This window comes from Lagenorhynchus albirostris, chromosome 17 (genome assembly GCF_949774975.1).
Source record: "Lagenorhynchus albirostris chromosome 17, mLagAlb1.1, whole genome shotgun sequence".
In the NCBI taxonomy this organism is placed as follows: Eukaryota; Metazoa; Chordata; class Mammalia; order Artiodactyla; family Delphinidae; genus Lagenorhynchus; species Lagenorhynchus albirostris.
In genome coordinates this window covers 48,355,312-48,371,817 of record NC_083111.1, presented here as the reverse complement: position 1 = coordinate 48,371,817, position 16,506 = coordinate 48,355,312, and the positions used below count along the sequence as shown (strand labels likewise).

Here is a 16,506-nt window from a genome sequence, read left to right as displayed (position 1 = left end):
CTGGGAAACTGAAAAGTTTGTGTGACTCGCGTTAATGCAATACTCACTTTATTACAGTGGTTTGGAACTGAACCTCCAAGGTATGCCTGTTAATTTGATCATTAGCATCTCTAGAGCTAGCCTAGTTAGTTCTGTGCGTCAGTGTCTTCATCTGTAAAACAGAATAATACTGTCATAGTGGGGTTTTTTTTTAATATTTATTCATTTATTTATTTTTGGCTGCATTGGGTCTTCGTTGCTACGCGCAGGCTTTGCGCAGGCTTTCTCGAGAGTTGTGAGTTGCGGCGAGCCGGGGGCTTCTCAGTGGGGGTGGCTTCTCTCGCTGCGGGGCACGAGCTCTAGGTGTGTGGGCTTAGTTGCTCCACGGCGTGTGGGATCTTCCCGGACCACGCTTTGAACCCGTGTCCCCTGCATGGGCAGGCGGATTCTTAACCACTGCGCCACCAGGTAAGTCCCTGTCATAGTGGTTTTAAAGGTTAAGAGAATATTGTATAAGTACTTGGCACACTTATAAAAAATGTCTGCTTTTAGATTTAAGCTAGTTTAGCAGGCAGTGAGAGTTGAATCTGTAGATTTTATAGTTTGAAAATAGTTGGAGCGGCCGCCCGCTCCATCTCCAGAGCGCCCTTCAACTGTCCCCTGACCTGCTTCCGAGTGCCAGTGCAGCTCGAGCCTGCCGACCATGCCCGCGGGCGTGTCCTGGACGTCCTACCTGAAAATGTTCCCTGCCAGCCTCCTGGCCATGTGCGCCGGCGCAGAGGTGGTGCACCAGTACTACTGGCCAGACCTGACAATACCTGAAATTCCACCAAAGCCTGGAGAACTCAAAACAGAGCTTTGGGGACTGAAAGAGAGACAACATGAACCTCAAAATTCATCTCTGCCAAGAACTCTGTGAATAATATTATGAGAATTAAATATGTATTTTTAGGAAAAAGAAAAAATAGTTGGAAAAAATTTCCTATCCTTATGACCATAACCTTACTTAATCTAGAAAAATTTCTGAAGAATGTGGGCATTCAGCAGGTAAGACTGGATTGAATGGGCCTGATGTTTGTGCAGCTGTTTAGGATCCTGATGTTAGAGGAAAATTAGCCTTCTTGTAAACACTAGATGTAGGAAATTGAGGTTCATCTTGTCCTGGCTTTAAAAGCTAGACTTTACATTTGGTAACAGTTGCCTGTGATGGTCAGTAATTGATAACTCAAGGTTCCCAGGTAAATACTGCATAGAGTCTCATGAGTGGAAATACTAGGCTAAAGATCTTGATTAAGTATTTTTCATCATTAATAGAATAATTGATCTTTTTGAATGAGTAGGTTTTATCTGTTCTGTTGCTTTAGTGCATAGTTGAATATCCCTCTAAAATTGATGTTCCAGCTGGTCTTACATTGCTTAAAATAAACATGTATCCTCAAGCCTAAAATGTGTACTTTCTGGGTACAGATTTAAATCATTTCTGGTATCATAATCTAAGAGATTTGCTCAGCTAAACTGAATGTAGTTGAGTTCTTGGAAATAAAATTGTCATTTTTAAAATACCGCTTGTATTTTATGAAATTTGACTAATGCTCTGGCTTATTGATGAGTTTGTTTTGGTACAACCAAAAAGCCGACACTTTTTTAAAAAATTTATTTAATTTATTTATTTTGGGCTGCATTGGGTCTTTGTTGCTGCACGTGGGCTTTTCTCTAGTGCGGTGAGCGGGAGCTACTCTGTTGTGATGCGCGGGCTTCTCATTGCGGTGGCTTCTCTTGTTGTGGAGCATGGGCTCTAGGCACATGGGCTTCAGTAGTTGTAGTTCGTGGGCTCTAGAGCGCAGGCTCAGTAGTTGTGGCGCATGGGCTTAGTTGCTCCGTGAAAGCCGACACTTTTGAGAACCATTGAAATGGAGTATATTTTTAGGACAAGGGCCGTCACCCATGGTGAACTCTTGCATAGAGCAGGGAGAGGGGAAAGGAAAGGGGGCAATCAAGGATGTAGGAAAAGCTGTGCAGGTTTTAAAATAGGTTGCCAAGAGCTGGTCTATGTCCGTTATAGTTAATGTGGCAACCAGAAATCAGTCCCAGGCAATGAGTAGCATCCTGTCTAGAGGACTTGTTTTGTTTATGGACTTTATATTAAAATAAATCTTTGCCTAAAGTAATGTAAGGATCAGTGAGTTCAGCAAAGAACATAAACTTATTGTGTGTGCCGCTCCAGAGGACAGTGGGTGATTTGGAGAAAGAGGGAAAACTTTATTTGATTGGGGAGGGGTTGGATTTAGTCTGATGCCCTTTTAAAAATCAGAGTTCTTAGTAAATAAAGGGTTTAGGATGTATAATACGTTCCTAGCTTATGCCTAGTTTCAAATTATGATGGCATTTTTGTATTTCTGGCAGTTGGTGACTTAATTTTAGCTCTTCCGAGTCAACACTTAAACAAGCGATTTTAATTTTTTTACAACCATCTTTTGAGGAAGTAGTTAAGGTAGTTAACTGAAGTTGACCTCAGATTGCGCAGCTATTAAATGACACAGCCAGGACTAGGTCTTCTGACTTGTAGTCCAGTAACATTTTCACCAATCAGCTCACCTCATAAGAGACTTAACATTGTTAACTTGATTTAACTAGTCCATTTTAGCTTGTGGTGGGATCTAGATAGTGTGTATCAAAACTACGGATTGTCCCCTAAAGTTGGCCTCCACTTTCACTCATTCCTATTGTTGATATTTACACATCACCTACTCTAGAATTCTACTTAGAAGACGTTTATCTGCAGTTACCTGGTAGCACACTGTTATGTGGCTGGCAGTGTATTGAAGTTCAGACTATTTTGATTTCTTAGCTGCAGACATTTATTCCGCTAGCTTTCTTTACTTAAAATGAGTAAAATTGTGTGATGGAGGAATCACGAAACAAGATGAATAAAACAGACTGGCTCTGCAACTCTGTATGTAAGGTGACCATGTTTACTTGTAATATTTTGTGCATATGTGTCAATTACCTTCTCAAGAAATTGTCATATTAAGCTTATTTTTTTAATGTATAAATTCACATTTATTTGCTTTAAAATGGGCACTAAAGGAAAGGATATTAGTGATCTAGTATTTGTGAAAGTGTTAAGTGATCACAGATTCTTCACTGAATTGGGTACTTCTTATTAACACACTCTCATTGACAACTCATACATTAGGTTTGACTAATGAAATAATACAGACTTGGAAATAACTTCTATTTTGACAGTTTGTTGCATATTCTAAGGACCCAGACGTAAGGCTTGGTGGCCCGTCTCTTGTTTTTCCTGGTTTATGACTTTCGGCTTTGTGGAATACGGCTGAGATGAAAGGATTTATTGACGATGCAAACTACTCCGTTGGCCTGTTGGATGAAGGAACAAACCTTGGAAATGTTATTGATAACTATGTTTATGAACATACCCTGGTAAGTGTGTCATCTCACATTTCTGAAAACAGTGTTATAAATTTCTGAAATCTGAAGCATCAGTGCTTTGTTTCCAAGGTCTTAATATAATAAAAGTACTTTGTTCCAGGTTGTCTTGACTTGACAACCCCAGTTCCCCTTGAGAAGTGATGAGATTTTCTTTCTAGCTCACATTAAAAAAAAAAATGCTTCCGGACAGCCCTTTCTCTTCTGTGCTTTATAGCACCTGTTTTGTTTTTTGTGTGTGTGGTACACGGTCCTCTCCCATTGCGGAGCACAGGCTCCGGACGCGCAGGCTCAGCGGCCATGGCTCACGGGCCCAGCCGCTCCGCGGCATGTGGGATCTTCCCCCTGCATCGGCAGGCGGACTCTCAACCACTGTGCCACCAGGGAAGACCTGTATGTTCTTTTATTTTCTTGATATGTTGCCAGCTATCCACTTAATCAGTACATGGCTTCTTACCCATTTTTCTCAACTGTGTACTTCCGTAGATTTTAATTTATATTTCAGATAATCTTGGTTGTGTATGTTGAATGAGAATTTATACTGAATGCTTACTCTCCACTGCCCAAGTGTCAATTTCTATAGAATCATATTTATTGCTACTTAAGATCATTTTTGTTTCGTACTTACTGATAGAAAAATTTTGTTTACTGCCTTACTGATAGAATTTTTGTTGAAGCTAATTTCCCATATTCCCCAAATTCGAAGAATTGTTTTTGTGTTACTGGTGTTCAGTAATAGGATATCCAAAAAACTTTCTTCTTCTCTTGACCTTTACAAACGTGCTTAAGTCTTCTCACACACCAGCAAAATCCTGTTATTTCTCTCTTCTGCCATCAGAATTCTTTTTGGGGGGTGAGGAAGAGTGACGCTTGTCCTACCGTTCAGTCTGTTCTATAGCTAAGTCATTCTACAGTTAATTCTCTGATGTCACTAGTCTTAGTCACTTTTACAACACACTTCCTGGGGATGGCAGCATGTTTTTTAAGGATGGGGTAACTTCAGTACAACTGTCCTATATGTGCCACCCGTAACCCATAATTTCTGGTTGTGTCTGTTTCTTGGTCAGTATGTTCCAGTAATGTATACCTTCAAATAATGTGGACTATAGAAAACAGTAATAGCTTCATGGCTTTTCAAACAATATTTGGATGTTGTATGTTTTTAATAAGATTATTTTGTCTTCCATCTAACATTGGGTAATTTATGCTCTGGATGACATGCATAGTCATCTCTCTACCCCTAGAGTAGCCCCAACTTCGAAATCATTACACATCTCTCCCAATCCCTAATTAAAATCTGTTTGTTTGTTTGTGTCACGCTATGTGGTTTGTGGGATCTTAGTTCTCCAACCAGGGATTGAACCCAGGCCACAACAGTGAAAGCGCAAGTCCGAACCACTGGACCTCCCGGGAAATCCCCCAGTTTTCTTTCTTTTGAGGGAAGAATATCCTTACTCAGATTTATCTGACATTTAGTGTACTTCTGTATTTTTAAATTCAAGTTTGCCACCTATATGCACACAAACTACCAACTTTATCTCCTTAAAAATTGGTTTCTTTTGTTTCCTTGTTTTACTGTCTTTAAGTGAAATTCATAATGGAGATACAGCTTTTTGTTTAGGTTTCCTCATTCAACTCACCGTATTAGGAAATTAGATTGTATACTGCTAAAGTAGGTTTATTTTAAACGGTTAAGGAAAGCATGGAAGGAAATAGGTAGTCTCCTTCCCCTCCACTCCCCAAAAGTAAAATTGAGTCAATTCTGAAGTAGAAAGTTACTATAACTGATAAATTTTTTTTTATCGAAGAGAATATTTTCTATACCAGCATAGCATAGCACAGCACAGAGTCAAATTTAAAAAGAAACAAGCCTTAAGTGTGGTAGTATGTAAATGTTTATTTTGGCTCATTTGTGGAGGAAAAGGGAGTTATTTCCTATTTATGATACTCTGTTTTCTATAGTTTTTTATGTTTTTCTTTTTCATAACCATAATAGACAGGGAAAAATGCATTTTTTGTGGGAGATCTTGGAAAGATTGTGAAGAAACACAGTCAGTGGCAGAACATAGTGGCTCAGATAAAGCCATTCTACACAGTAAAGTGCAACTCCACTCCAGCTGTACTTGAGATTCTGGCAGCTCTTGGAACTGGATTTGCTTGTTCCAATAAAGTAAGTCATTTTCATTACTTTATTACTAAACTGCAACATTTTAAAATTGACTAATTTTTGGTGACCCACAGCAGTAGGAGAACAGTTGCAAGGAAGTTTTGACTTTTGAATGTGTTTCTTAACTCTTGTTTAAATTTGCAGTTTAATATTGGAAATTTACAAACTTTCAAGGAACGTTTCAGTGAGATGAGATTTTATAAGCTTTATTTTTCTTTAATCAAAAACTGTTATTCCTCATTTTTAGCCTAGAGCTAGCTTGACCAAATTACTTCTTATGACAGCAAGATAATATCCTAAACTATGAGATTTCTCTGATGGTAATTACAGGCGTACCTCAGAGGTACTGCAGATTGTATTCTAGACCACTGCAATAAAGTAAGTCACATGAATATTTTGGTTTCTCAGTCCATATAAAAGTTATGTTTATACTATATTGTGGTCTATTAAGTGTGCAATAGCATTATGTCTAAAATATAATGTACATACATCAAATAAAATAATGCTGTTGAAAAAATGGTGCCAGTAGACTTGCTCAACACATGGTTGCCACAAATCTTCAATTGTAAAAATGCAGTATCTGCAAAGTGCAATAAAATGAGATATGCCTGTATACCTTTTTAAAAAAAAATAGGATCAGTATTTAATTTTAATTTTATTTTTTGGCTGCTTTGGGTCTTTGTTGCTGCGTGTGGGCTTTCTCTAGTGCAAGCAGGGGCTGCTCTTTGTTGTGGTGTGCAGGCTTCTCATTGTGGTGGCTTCTGTTCATTGCGGAGCATGGGCCTGGGCGTACAGGCTTCAGTAGTTGTAGTTGTGGCTTGCGGGCTCTAGGGTGCAGGCTCGGTAGTTGTGGTGCACAGGCTTAGTTGCTCCGCAGCTTGTGGGATCTTCCCGGACCAAGGCTCGAACCTGTGTCCCCTGCATTGGCAGGTGGATTCTTAACCGCTGCACCACCAGGGAAGTCCCTATATACCTTTTTAAAAGGTTTTTAACAGAGTACAGTATGGTAAGCATTACCGGAATCTGAACTATGACATACATAATCCTAATTTAACCTTATGTAATTTGAATTTAACCCAAAAATAAAGGTATGGGGTAGTGATTGAAAAGTAATAGAAAGCTTGCCTTTTAGATGACACTGTTTAAAATCTGTTTTTAGACTGAAATGGCTTTAGTGCAAGAATTGGGTGTATCTCCAGAAAACATCATTTACATAAGTCCTTGCAAGCAAGTGTCTCAAATAAAGTATGCAGCAAAAGTTGGAGTGAATATCATGACATGTGACAATGAAGTCGAATTGAAGAAAATTGCACGTAATCACCCAAATGCCAAGTAAGTGTAAAACTAGGTACATGGGACTATTATTACCTAGGGTTTGGGGTTGTCTTTAGCCTGGGAAAAGGGGGCATTTATGTAGAGCAGTGGTATATGTTGTGATTACTGTGACTTATTTCAAGTTCCTTTATGGAAAATGCTACTAGCATTTTATTGGCTACTTCTGATCCTTCCTGTGGAGCTGGAATGAGATAAGGGCATTTTGGGATATGAATTTATAATCTTTAATTCAAGGAAGAGAATCTGGTTGGTAGGATAATCAAATTAGAGCCACAGCTATATTCTCACAATTACATTAACCATGCTAGTTATTTGTCATATTGGGAACAGGATGTGTTTTGGTCAGCTTTTTTCTGGTTAGCTGAGGGTTTAATCTGCCCTTTTAGATGTGGTTTCTTGAATGGTTGTCCTTTGTGTCAGTGTCTTAGGAGCCTAGTCCATAGATTCCTGGGATTTCTTGAAGGCCCTTCTCCTCAAACAGGAAGTTTAATGTTTTTACTTGTACCTATATGCATCCCAAGAGTTACTTTTTTAACTAAAAACTTCACTTTTTAAAAGCAAAAAAATTTAAGGCAAAATTAATATTGCCATGAATTGGTATATCAAGAGGATTTTACAATATACTGAAAGTATATTAGTACAAAATTGTTTCCTTTTTAATAGGTTATTGTGTATGTTATATGTTGCCGAAAATGTGTATCATATCCATATTTCCCTTGTATTCATAATTTTCTTATTGACTTTAATGGTATTCTTAGAAAGGTATCCTGACAGGATTTATTACTCTGAAAACCTTTGTTTTGATAAAGGCCAGTTTTTTGATAAAGTGGTTCTAGGGAACCGCTTGTCTCTCTTAAAAGTCTTCTGGGGGTGGTGGTGGGGGAGTCTTCCTTTTCTGTGACCTGATTTGGGGTGTTTACTGTATTAGATTATAAATGGAATGGTATATTCTTGATAGAGCTGGTTCTACTTGTAGGTAGAATAATTTTGCTTTTACAAACAGCATTTTTGTATAATTGCATTTTTTTAGTGGTTTGTAATTACTTGGAGATTGCCTGATAGTCATGATCATTTTGCCTTGGTTGGCGTGGTTTGGAAGGAGATACCAAATAGATTTGAATCAGCAGTCTAAAAGGCTGCTGTTGAGATACGTAAAATAACTTAGGACTTCCTAATTTTTTTGTTAGTTGTACAAAATTAATGGGAGGAATGTTCAGAATAAGTGGTAGAAGTTTCGCTAACTAGAACAATTTAGGAAATTTGGAACATTTAAAGCCCTGATCGTTTTTACTGAAAGACAACGATGGCATTGCTATTCAATTTAGTCTTTCTAGGTGGATTTATGGACTGATGGACTTGATTTGAAAGTAATGTCTTTCATTACAGAGCCCAACCGACTCTTGATGCTACAACAGAGTCTTAACTTCCTGCATTTTCCAAATTCCCATCCTTGTAAGCTTCATGCTTTAGGCCCTAATTGCTAGTTTTTTCTCTATACAGGATTGTTTTTCATTAGGTTCACTTGATTCATCCGACGCTGGATTTTGGAGCGCTGACAACATAATCAACACACTTCCTACAATCTTCAGGCTTCACATGTGCTGATGATGATGTAAACCAACTCTGCCCCAATCATCTTCCCCTTCTCTTAGGGTCTTACTACATATTGCAACAGAAGATAATATTGGAGGTGAAGAGGGTAACATGAAGTTTGGCACTACCCTGAAGAACTGTAGGCATCTTTTGGAATGTGCTAAGGAACTTGATGTCCAAATTATTGGGGTTAAGTGAGTATTTGTTTTAAACTTCATTTTGTGATGATAATCTTTGTCTTTATGTTACTGATTTAGAATTTCATTTGCATGAACTCTAATAGATTCAACTTTGGGTTTAATATACACATTTCCCTTAGTTCAGGAAAGCAACTAAATATGCTTATCCTTCATACTGTTTTGTACCTGTACCTTCCCCTCACCCAGTAAAGAGAGAAAATAGTAAATAACAATTCAGCTAGTAATGTAAATCACCTCTTTTTAAATTGAATGGAGGGATTTACTAGAATTCTAATGAATACCAAAATGGCATTCAGCTTCTAAGTTGTTGGAGATGTCATTTCATTTTTTCTTTTTCCTATCCTAAGACTTTTTCTCTTCTTTTTAATTCCTCAGGAGCACTTCAAAAAATCAGTAGACTTTGTTTTACCCTCTCAGCTTTCTGTGTGAGGAAACTAAGACCCAGAGAGTTAATGATTTTGATCATAGTTTCAGAACCATGATCTGAATCAAATTTGGAGCAGCTTAATGCTCCAAATTTTAAAATTGCTCATAAAGATGGATAAAGAATCACCACTGTTAAGCTTAAATCTACCATACTTGATAATATCAACAGTATTGGAGAGTTTTCATAGTTCAGCTAAATTTTATTGTTAACACACGGGAAAATTGATTTGGGGTACATTCTTCTATGAATTTTAACATATTTTTGTAACCACTGCCACAGTCAGGGTACAGAAAGAACCATATTTCAATTCAATTTATTTTATTTTATTTTTTGGCTGCACCATGCAGTTTGTGGGATCTTTGTTCCTCAACCAGGGATTGAACCCGGGCCGCCTGCAGTGGAAGCATGGAGTCCTAACCACTGGACCGCTAGGGAATTCCCTATTTAAATTTAAATAGTCTGAATCATTGATAAGTATCACTGTTAATGAATACTAACCAGTATCAGTACTACTCAGCTGTATTAATGTTCACTTGTATTTATTTCACAGTAGATACATTTTTATATTTTTAGATAAAATTGTGCGTTCAAATTAAAGGTTTTGTAGGGTGATGCTTGTTACTTTACCATATATGCATAAAAAGCATGTCCCTATCTGATAGTCATGAAGCATAACTGATAACTTATAAAAAATTGTTTATAAAATTACAGTATTATCCTAATATTGGATAATACTTTTCTAAAAGGCTGGTATTGTAACTTGGATGATTAGAGGCTCGTGCTTCTAATGCTTTAAATATTTGGTAAGGTTAATGTGAATATTTTTTGTGTCAGTATGGTGAATGAGAAAGGACTTACAGGAAAGGCCTCTAAAACTTGCAGCAGCTTCAAATTTATTACTCTTATTTCTTTCAGATTTCATGTTTCAAGTGCTTGCAAAGAATCTCAAGTATATGTACATGCTTTATCTGATGCTCGATGTGTATTTGACATGGCTGTAAGTTTTTCCCTTAAATTATTTTGATATTTTAAGCCAGGATGTTATCTAAGATTCAGTGGTTTTCTACCTCTGAAGTACGCTCATTCATTCTTTTTTATGACATGCACATTTTTAAAAATGGGTGTGAAGGGATTAAATAGTAATTTACTTGCATATGTCTAAAGATAATACAGAAACATCAGGAAGACAATATATATAACATTGAATGAATCTGCTTCTGTTAGTAGAAAGCAAGAAATTTACTAAAGGTCAGAACAGAGATTATTTACCTCCCTTTTTTTTTTGAAATGTCCCTATATGCATTACAATTTGGAAAAGCATTTAAAGATTTTCCCCCCTCCACATCTCTAGGGAGAATTTGGCTTCACAATGAACATGTTAGACATTGGTGGAGGCTTCACAGGAACCGAATTTCAATTGGAAGAGGTAAACCTTGTTCAGTGGGTGGACATACTGGAATAATCTCTCATTCTTTACTGCTTACCTGGTAGATTTGTAGACGAGAGTTTTTACAGCAGCAACTAAAGGTGTAACATTGTTTAAAATTTTATTCTAAGAAAATGAATAGGCAATGAGAAGATAGCTTAACTTTGAAAAGTTTAAACCCTATAGCATAATTTTATCACAGAAAGTTTCTATTTTCAGTACTTGATGGCACAGATGAATTCATAACTTGGAGAGCTTGAGCTATTTTATCCAGATACACACCACTCCTCACCTTCCTAATATATAGAAACTGATTTGAAATTTTGTTCCTTCATTGATAGTGATTGAATATAGAGACATGACTTTAAACAATCACCAGTAGCCATTAGCCATTGGAGTTAAGAAAATTTTTTTTTTAATGCCATTATGATAGTTAGAAAATAAACTTTGATGACTTCAAAGCCTGCTTTATCACAAAGCTTCATGGTCTATAATTCAAATACTTAATTTTCGTAGAAAATTTAATAGCTATTAGTCTCTTAATATTGTGAATTATCTAATCCAATATTAAAACCATAATGTGGGGTTTTAAATCCATAGGTTAATCATGTTATCAGCCCTTTGTTGGATGTCTACTTTCCTGAAGGATCCGGCATTAAGATAATTTCTGAACCCGGAAGCTACTATGTGTCTTCTGCATTTACACTTGCAGTTAATATCATTGCAAAGAAAGTTGTTGAAAATAAGTTTTCCTCTGGAGGTAAGTTAAAAAGTTTATAGTTTTGTTTCTGTTAGTAGGTAATTCCAGTTAGTTCGAAGATGAGTTCATCAGATACTACTCAGGTACAAATTTACTGTAGGACATTTCATGGATTATAAAGTTGTGGGTGGTCTTCATCCATCAGTAGGCAGCAGCTAGGGAGCTTTTCAAAATGCCCTAGCCAAGGTCCCATTCCATAATAAGACTTTCTGAATCCAACTCTCCTTGATACTGATGTTGAGATAGGCTTATTTTAGATAAACTTACCCACGTGATTGATTCCCCTTAGGAACCAGTACAGTCTTAAATGTATGATTTGACAAGTTAATGAAGGCTTACACTGTCATCTCTATCAAGCTACAAATAATTTTCGTATCTTAAAGTTTTTTCTCAGTTTTGTTCCTTTGCCAGATAATCACTCTGATTATTTTTCCACCATAGATTAGTTTGGGCTGCTCTTGAACTTCATATAAATGAGGTCATATAACATATATTCTTCTGTTTAAGACAGCTCAGTATAATGTCTGAACCATTTTGTTTTACATTTATTGCCAATTAATATTCCATTTTCTGAATGAATATACATTGTATATTCATTGTATCCATTCTCTTGCTGATGATTATTTGATTGTTCCCAGTTTTGGGCTATTAAGAATAAAACTAGGGCTTCCCTGGTGGCGCAGTGGTTAAGAGTCCGCCTGCCGATGCAGGGGTTACAGGTTCATGCCCCGGTCTGGGAAGATCCCACATGCCGCGGAGCGGCTGGGCCCGTGAGCCATGGCCGCTGAGCCTGCGCATCCGGAGCCTGTGCTCCGCAACGGGAGAGGCCACAACAGTGAGAGGCCGGCATACCACAAAAAAAAAAAAAAGAGTAAAACTATTACTACATTCTTGTACTACTGGAATTGTGGACATTTTTCATTTCTCTTAGGTAAATGATTAAGAATAGAATTGCTGGGTCACAGAGTAGGTGTCTGCAAAGATTTCAGAATGGTGTTACTATTTTGCCCCTCCAATGACAATGTATATATGCAAGTTCTGGTTGCTCCCCACCTTTACTGACTTTTTGTGTGTGGGGGGTGTCAGTGTTTTAAATTTTATCCATTCAGTAGGCGTATGGTGGTTGTATTTCAGTGTGTAGTTTTAATTTGCATTTACCTGGTGACAAATGATGTAGAGCACTTTTTTCATGTCTTCATTGGTTATCCTCCTTTGTGAAGTGTGTTCAGTATTTTAGGCTAACAGTTTTAAGGTATGTCAGTATATATATATCGGTGTTTATGTTTTGAGGAATGTGAAACCTACAAGTCAGTTCTGTAAATACTAATTCAGACTTTAATACACCTTTTAGATGTTTTACTCTAAACTCATCTTTACTTTTCCTGTTTCATTTCAGTAGGAAAAACCGGAAGTGATGAACCAACCTTCATGTATTATATGAACGATGGTGTTTATGGTTCTTTTGCAAGTAAACTGTCTGAGGACTTAAATACCATTCCAGAGGTTCACAAGGCAAGTTTTATTACATATAATATAAAAACTGCTTATATGGCAGTTTATGAACGAGCTGTTATTTTTAAGATACATCCCAATTTTTGGAGAAATATTTTAGGATGGGGGAAGGTTGCCCCTTTTTTGAGGATTTGCATATCTCTGGCTGAGTTCCTTTAGTTGCTTCCTTAGATAGAGTTAAGGAGTATCACTGCCGCTGGTTCTAGGCCTTTCTTCCAGGGGCACATTTGATCTGAGATAGTGAAAAAATGCTCTTATCCACCTTCAAATTCAGTGCCTGCCTGAGTAAAAACCTAACAAAACAACAACCTTTTTTTCTCCTACAGAAATACAAGGAAGATGAGCCTCTGTTTACAAGCAGCCTTTGGGGTCCATCCTGTGATGAGCTTGATCAAATTATGGAAAACTGTCTTCTTCCTGAGCTGAATGTGGGAGATTGGCTTATCTTTGATAATATGGGAGCAGATTCTTTCCATGAACCATCTGCTTTTAATGATTTTCAGAGGCCAGCTATTTATTATATGATGTCATACAGTGATTGGTAAGATGTTGTTTTTGTTTTAAAGCAGATTGGGTATTTGAGGTGACAGAATGTTTGCTAATTTTAATTCTGTAATGAACGCACAACTTAAAAGTAATAGCAAAATGATCTTTTAAGAGTAATTGGGGGACTTGCCTGGTGACGCAGTGGTTAAGAGTCTGCCTGCCAATGCAGGGGACACGGGTTTGAGCCCTGGAAGCTTGAGCCCTGGAAGTTTGAGCCCAGGAAGATCCCACATGCTGCGGAGCTACTGAGCCCGTGAGCCACAACTGCTGAGCCCGTGAGCCACAACTGCTGAGCCCATGTGCCACAACTACTGAAGCCCGCACGCCTAAAGCCTGAGCTCCGCAACAAGAGCAACCACTGCAATGAAGCCCGCGCACCGCAATGAAGAGTAGCCCCTGCTTGATGTAATTAGAGAAAGCCCGCGTGCGGCAATGAAGACCCAACACAACCAAATAAATGAAAATTTAAAAAAAAAAGAGTAATTGGAAGACCACTTATTTTACAGTCCTATTTCATTGTCCATTTGTTATGTGGTTGTGTGCTCTTTATCCTTAAATTCAAATTTTCTTTTTTCTTATGTAGGTATGAGATGCAAGATGCTGGAATTACTTCAGACACAATGATGAAGAACTTCTTCTTTGTGCCTTCTTGCATTCAGTTGAGCCAGGAAGACAACTTTTCCACTGAAGCTTAAGCAGGCATTAACGCTTTTTTAGATATGAAGTTGCAGGTTAAGCTTGTCTGGTCTACATTCCAGTGTGGAAAAAATTTGAACAATCTTATTCTGTTAATTCTCTTGGAAACAAAAACTACTAGTAATAGCTGTTTGGGACCAGACAAAATTAGCTCTCACCTATAATTCACTGGGGGTAATTGGGAGATTAAGGTAATGTATCCACATTTAAACTTATCAGTTTGCCCCACCCCTTAAGCGTTTAAAATAAAATATGCAACAAAATGGATGACTTAGTGGAGATGGAAGCCCATTAATTGGGTTCCCCATTAAACCGTTTACATACAAGTACACAGTTTTTATACTAAGGATTCGTGTTTAAAAAGTCTTGTAAAGTTAATGTCTTTCACCCAGATATATCAAATGTCAGTGGAAGACCAGTGTGATTTCATTAGATACGTTTAGTGTATTTAGAATGTGTAAATTTGTGCTTTGAACTGTAGTTTAATAAATGTACAATTGCATCATAGTATTTGTTGTATTTGACCTAATGTAACCCTTGTATGATTGCAATAAAATTTTGTGTAGATTTTACTGTTTTTTCAGGCTAAAACTTTGGGAAAGGGGCTAGCTAGCAAAGGTAGTTTTGAAATAGATGTGTATATGGACTGTTTAGAAGGTTATTTTCCTTTATAGCCCATTTAAGTTTAGTTTGGCTCAGTACATTTTTCAGTTATTTAATTAGTAATTTAAGTAAAATGTTTGGTAAATCATTGTGAAGTTGAGATTCATTATGGAGAGTTGATGTGCAGTAAGCATGTTGTTTAACAATTTTAACACCAAAAATGTTAATCCTTCATAAACCAATTGTAATAATTAATAGGTGTTTCTGTACAGATAGAATGCATAGAGTACCTTAGTAAATCTTTGAATCACAAATCTTTTGACTGAAATGGAAGATTCTCTTAAGTACCTTGAAAAAACTTTGGGGGAGGGAAATAAAATTGCAGAAAACTGCAGCGCACTAAATCTTAAAGAAGGGCTACATCTATATCCAGAAACCTGATGCTCCTTTGCACGGAATATTATTTAAATTGAAAATTGTGAGGTGGGGTGGGGAGAAGCACACCTATTTTCAGTTTCTCAATTGCAGTGATTTCAGACTTAGGGTTTGTTTTGTTTTAGCTGTTCACTTAGCTTCTTGTTATTTCCCATTTGTTCAGCTTAGTGTAGTTTTAATTCTTTTCATACTAAAATTTTATGGTGATTGGGGGAAGTGAGTTAGAGTCACTAACATGACAGTTGTTGCCAGGAATTTGCGTTGTTCACTGCTAGTATATTAGTTATCCTAGATCTCAGAATCACAATAGTAATAAGCAACAGGGGTCATTTTTTCCTAACTTACTCTATGTTCAGATGTGGAATTTCTGTCTACCAAGAGGAAATGTGACTTCACTTTGGTGCCAATGGACAGAAAATTCTACCTGTGCTACATAGGAGAAGTTTGGAATGCACTTAATAGCTGGTTTTTACACCTTGATTTCAAGGTGGAAAGAAATTGATCATGAATCTCTAATAAATTTCAATCTCTTAAACCAGTAGGTGCTTAATATTTTTGATTTGATTAATTCCCATTTGAATTTTGTGGGTCCTATTAATTAAAAAAAAAAGACCCCAATCTGTTGTCATCTAAATTACCTTTGGGCTTTTCCAAGATGTAATGTGGGGTTTTATGCAAAATTCCAAGCTACCATGCAACTTTTTTTAACTGTAATGAGGAGGAATTGTTCCTAACCTTCTTTACTTGTGCTTTTTGGTCCAGAAATGCCAAATCTTTTAAGAGATGGTACAACTTTGAGTCATTGGCCTGACTATACAACTTTGAGTTTCATGGCGTGTCGATTTTGCCATATTTATAGGAGAGCTATTCTGTGTATAACAGCTCAGAGTTGCAAGTAAGACATGAATGATACGGTAACTTTAAGAAATATCTGTGTTGTATTTGAAGGCTGTTTGCCATAAATCTGAAGTTTGAACTTATGTATTTCTATTTGGTTTGCTTAAAATAATTAATGTTAACAATTTTTTTAAACTATTGTAATCTTAGTTCAGAATTTAACTGAAACTATAAAACCCAAATGATTTCTATATAGTAAATTGAACTGTAAAGGTAACTTGTGTGTGATTCTGAATACACAGATAAAATGTTTTTATTCCTCCTTACATTTTAGTTTTGCTTTGCTTTGGCTTCTGTCGTGAAAGACTTGTAATTGTACATATCAGCTTTGTGTGTTAACTTGTAAGCATTCTTTCAGAATCTTGCTTTATCACATAGTAACAAATTGAATCTGGTAAAATGATTCTGGATATTACATACGGAATACTGAAGGCTTTGATAAAGTCCAATATATATGTGAGCCCAAAGATTTTTCTTTGG

The 16,506-nt window shown here is 36.9% G+C and overlaps 1 protein-coding gene across 3 annotated transcripts in view; it reads left to right on the top strand.

Annotated features, from left to right (window-relative positions):
• The window catches only part of AZIN1 (antizyme inhibitor 1), a 32,395-nt gene extending 16,103 nt beyond the window's left edge, over positions 1 to 16,292 (top strand). For 2 of the 3 annotated variants that reach the window (XM_060127781.1, XM_060127782.1), the window contains 10 exons: positions 3,226 to 3,423; positions 5,426 to 5,599; positions 6,756 to 6,928; positions 8,584 to 8,718; positions 10,067 to 10,148; positions 10,503 to 10,577; positions 11,178 to 11,337; positions 12,734 to 12,849; positions 13,176 to 13,390; positions 13,979 to 16,292. In XM_060127781.1, coding sequence (XP_059983764.1) covers positions 3,322 to 3,423; positions 5,426 to 5,599; positions 6,756 to 6,928; positions 8,584 to 8,718; positions 10,067 to 10,148; positions 10,503 to 10,577; positions 11,178 to 11,337; positions 12,734 to 12,849; positions 13,176 to 13,390; positions 13,979 to 14,090 — 1,344 coding nt within the window. In that variant the 5' untranslated portion in view covers positions 3,226 to 3,321 and the 3' untranslated portion in view covers positions 14,091 to 16,292. The remainder of the gene's footprint in view (positions 1 to 3,225; positions 3,424 to 5,425; positions 5,600 to 6,755; positions 6,929 to 8,583; positions 8,719 to 10,066; positions 10,149 to 10,502; positions 10,578 to 11,177; positions 11,338 to 12,733; positions 12,850 to 13,175; positions 13,391 to 13,978) is intronic. The other variant, XM_060127784.1, reaches the window with a different exon arrangement.
• The last annotated feature ends 214 nt before the right edge of the window (positions 16,293 to 16,506 follow it).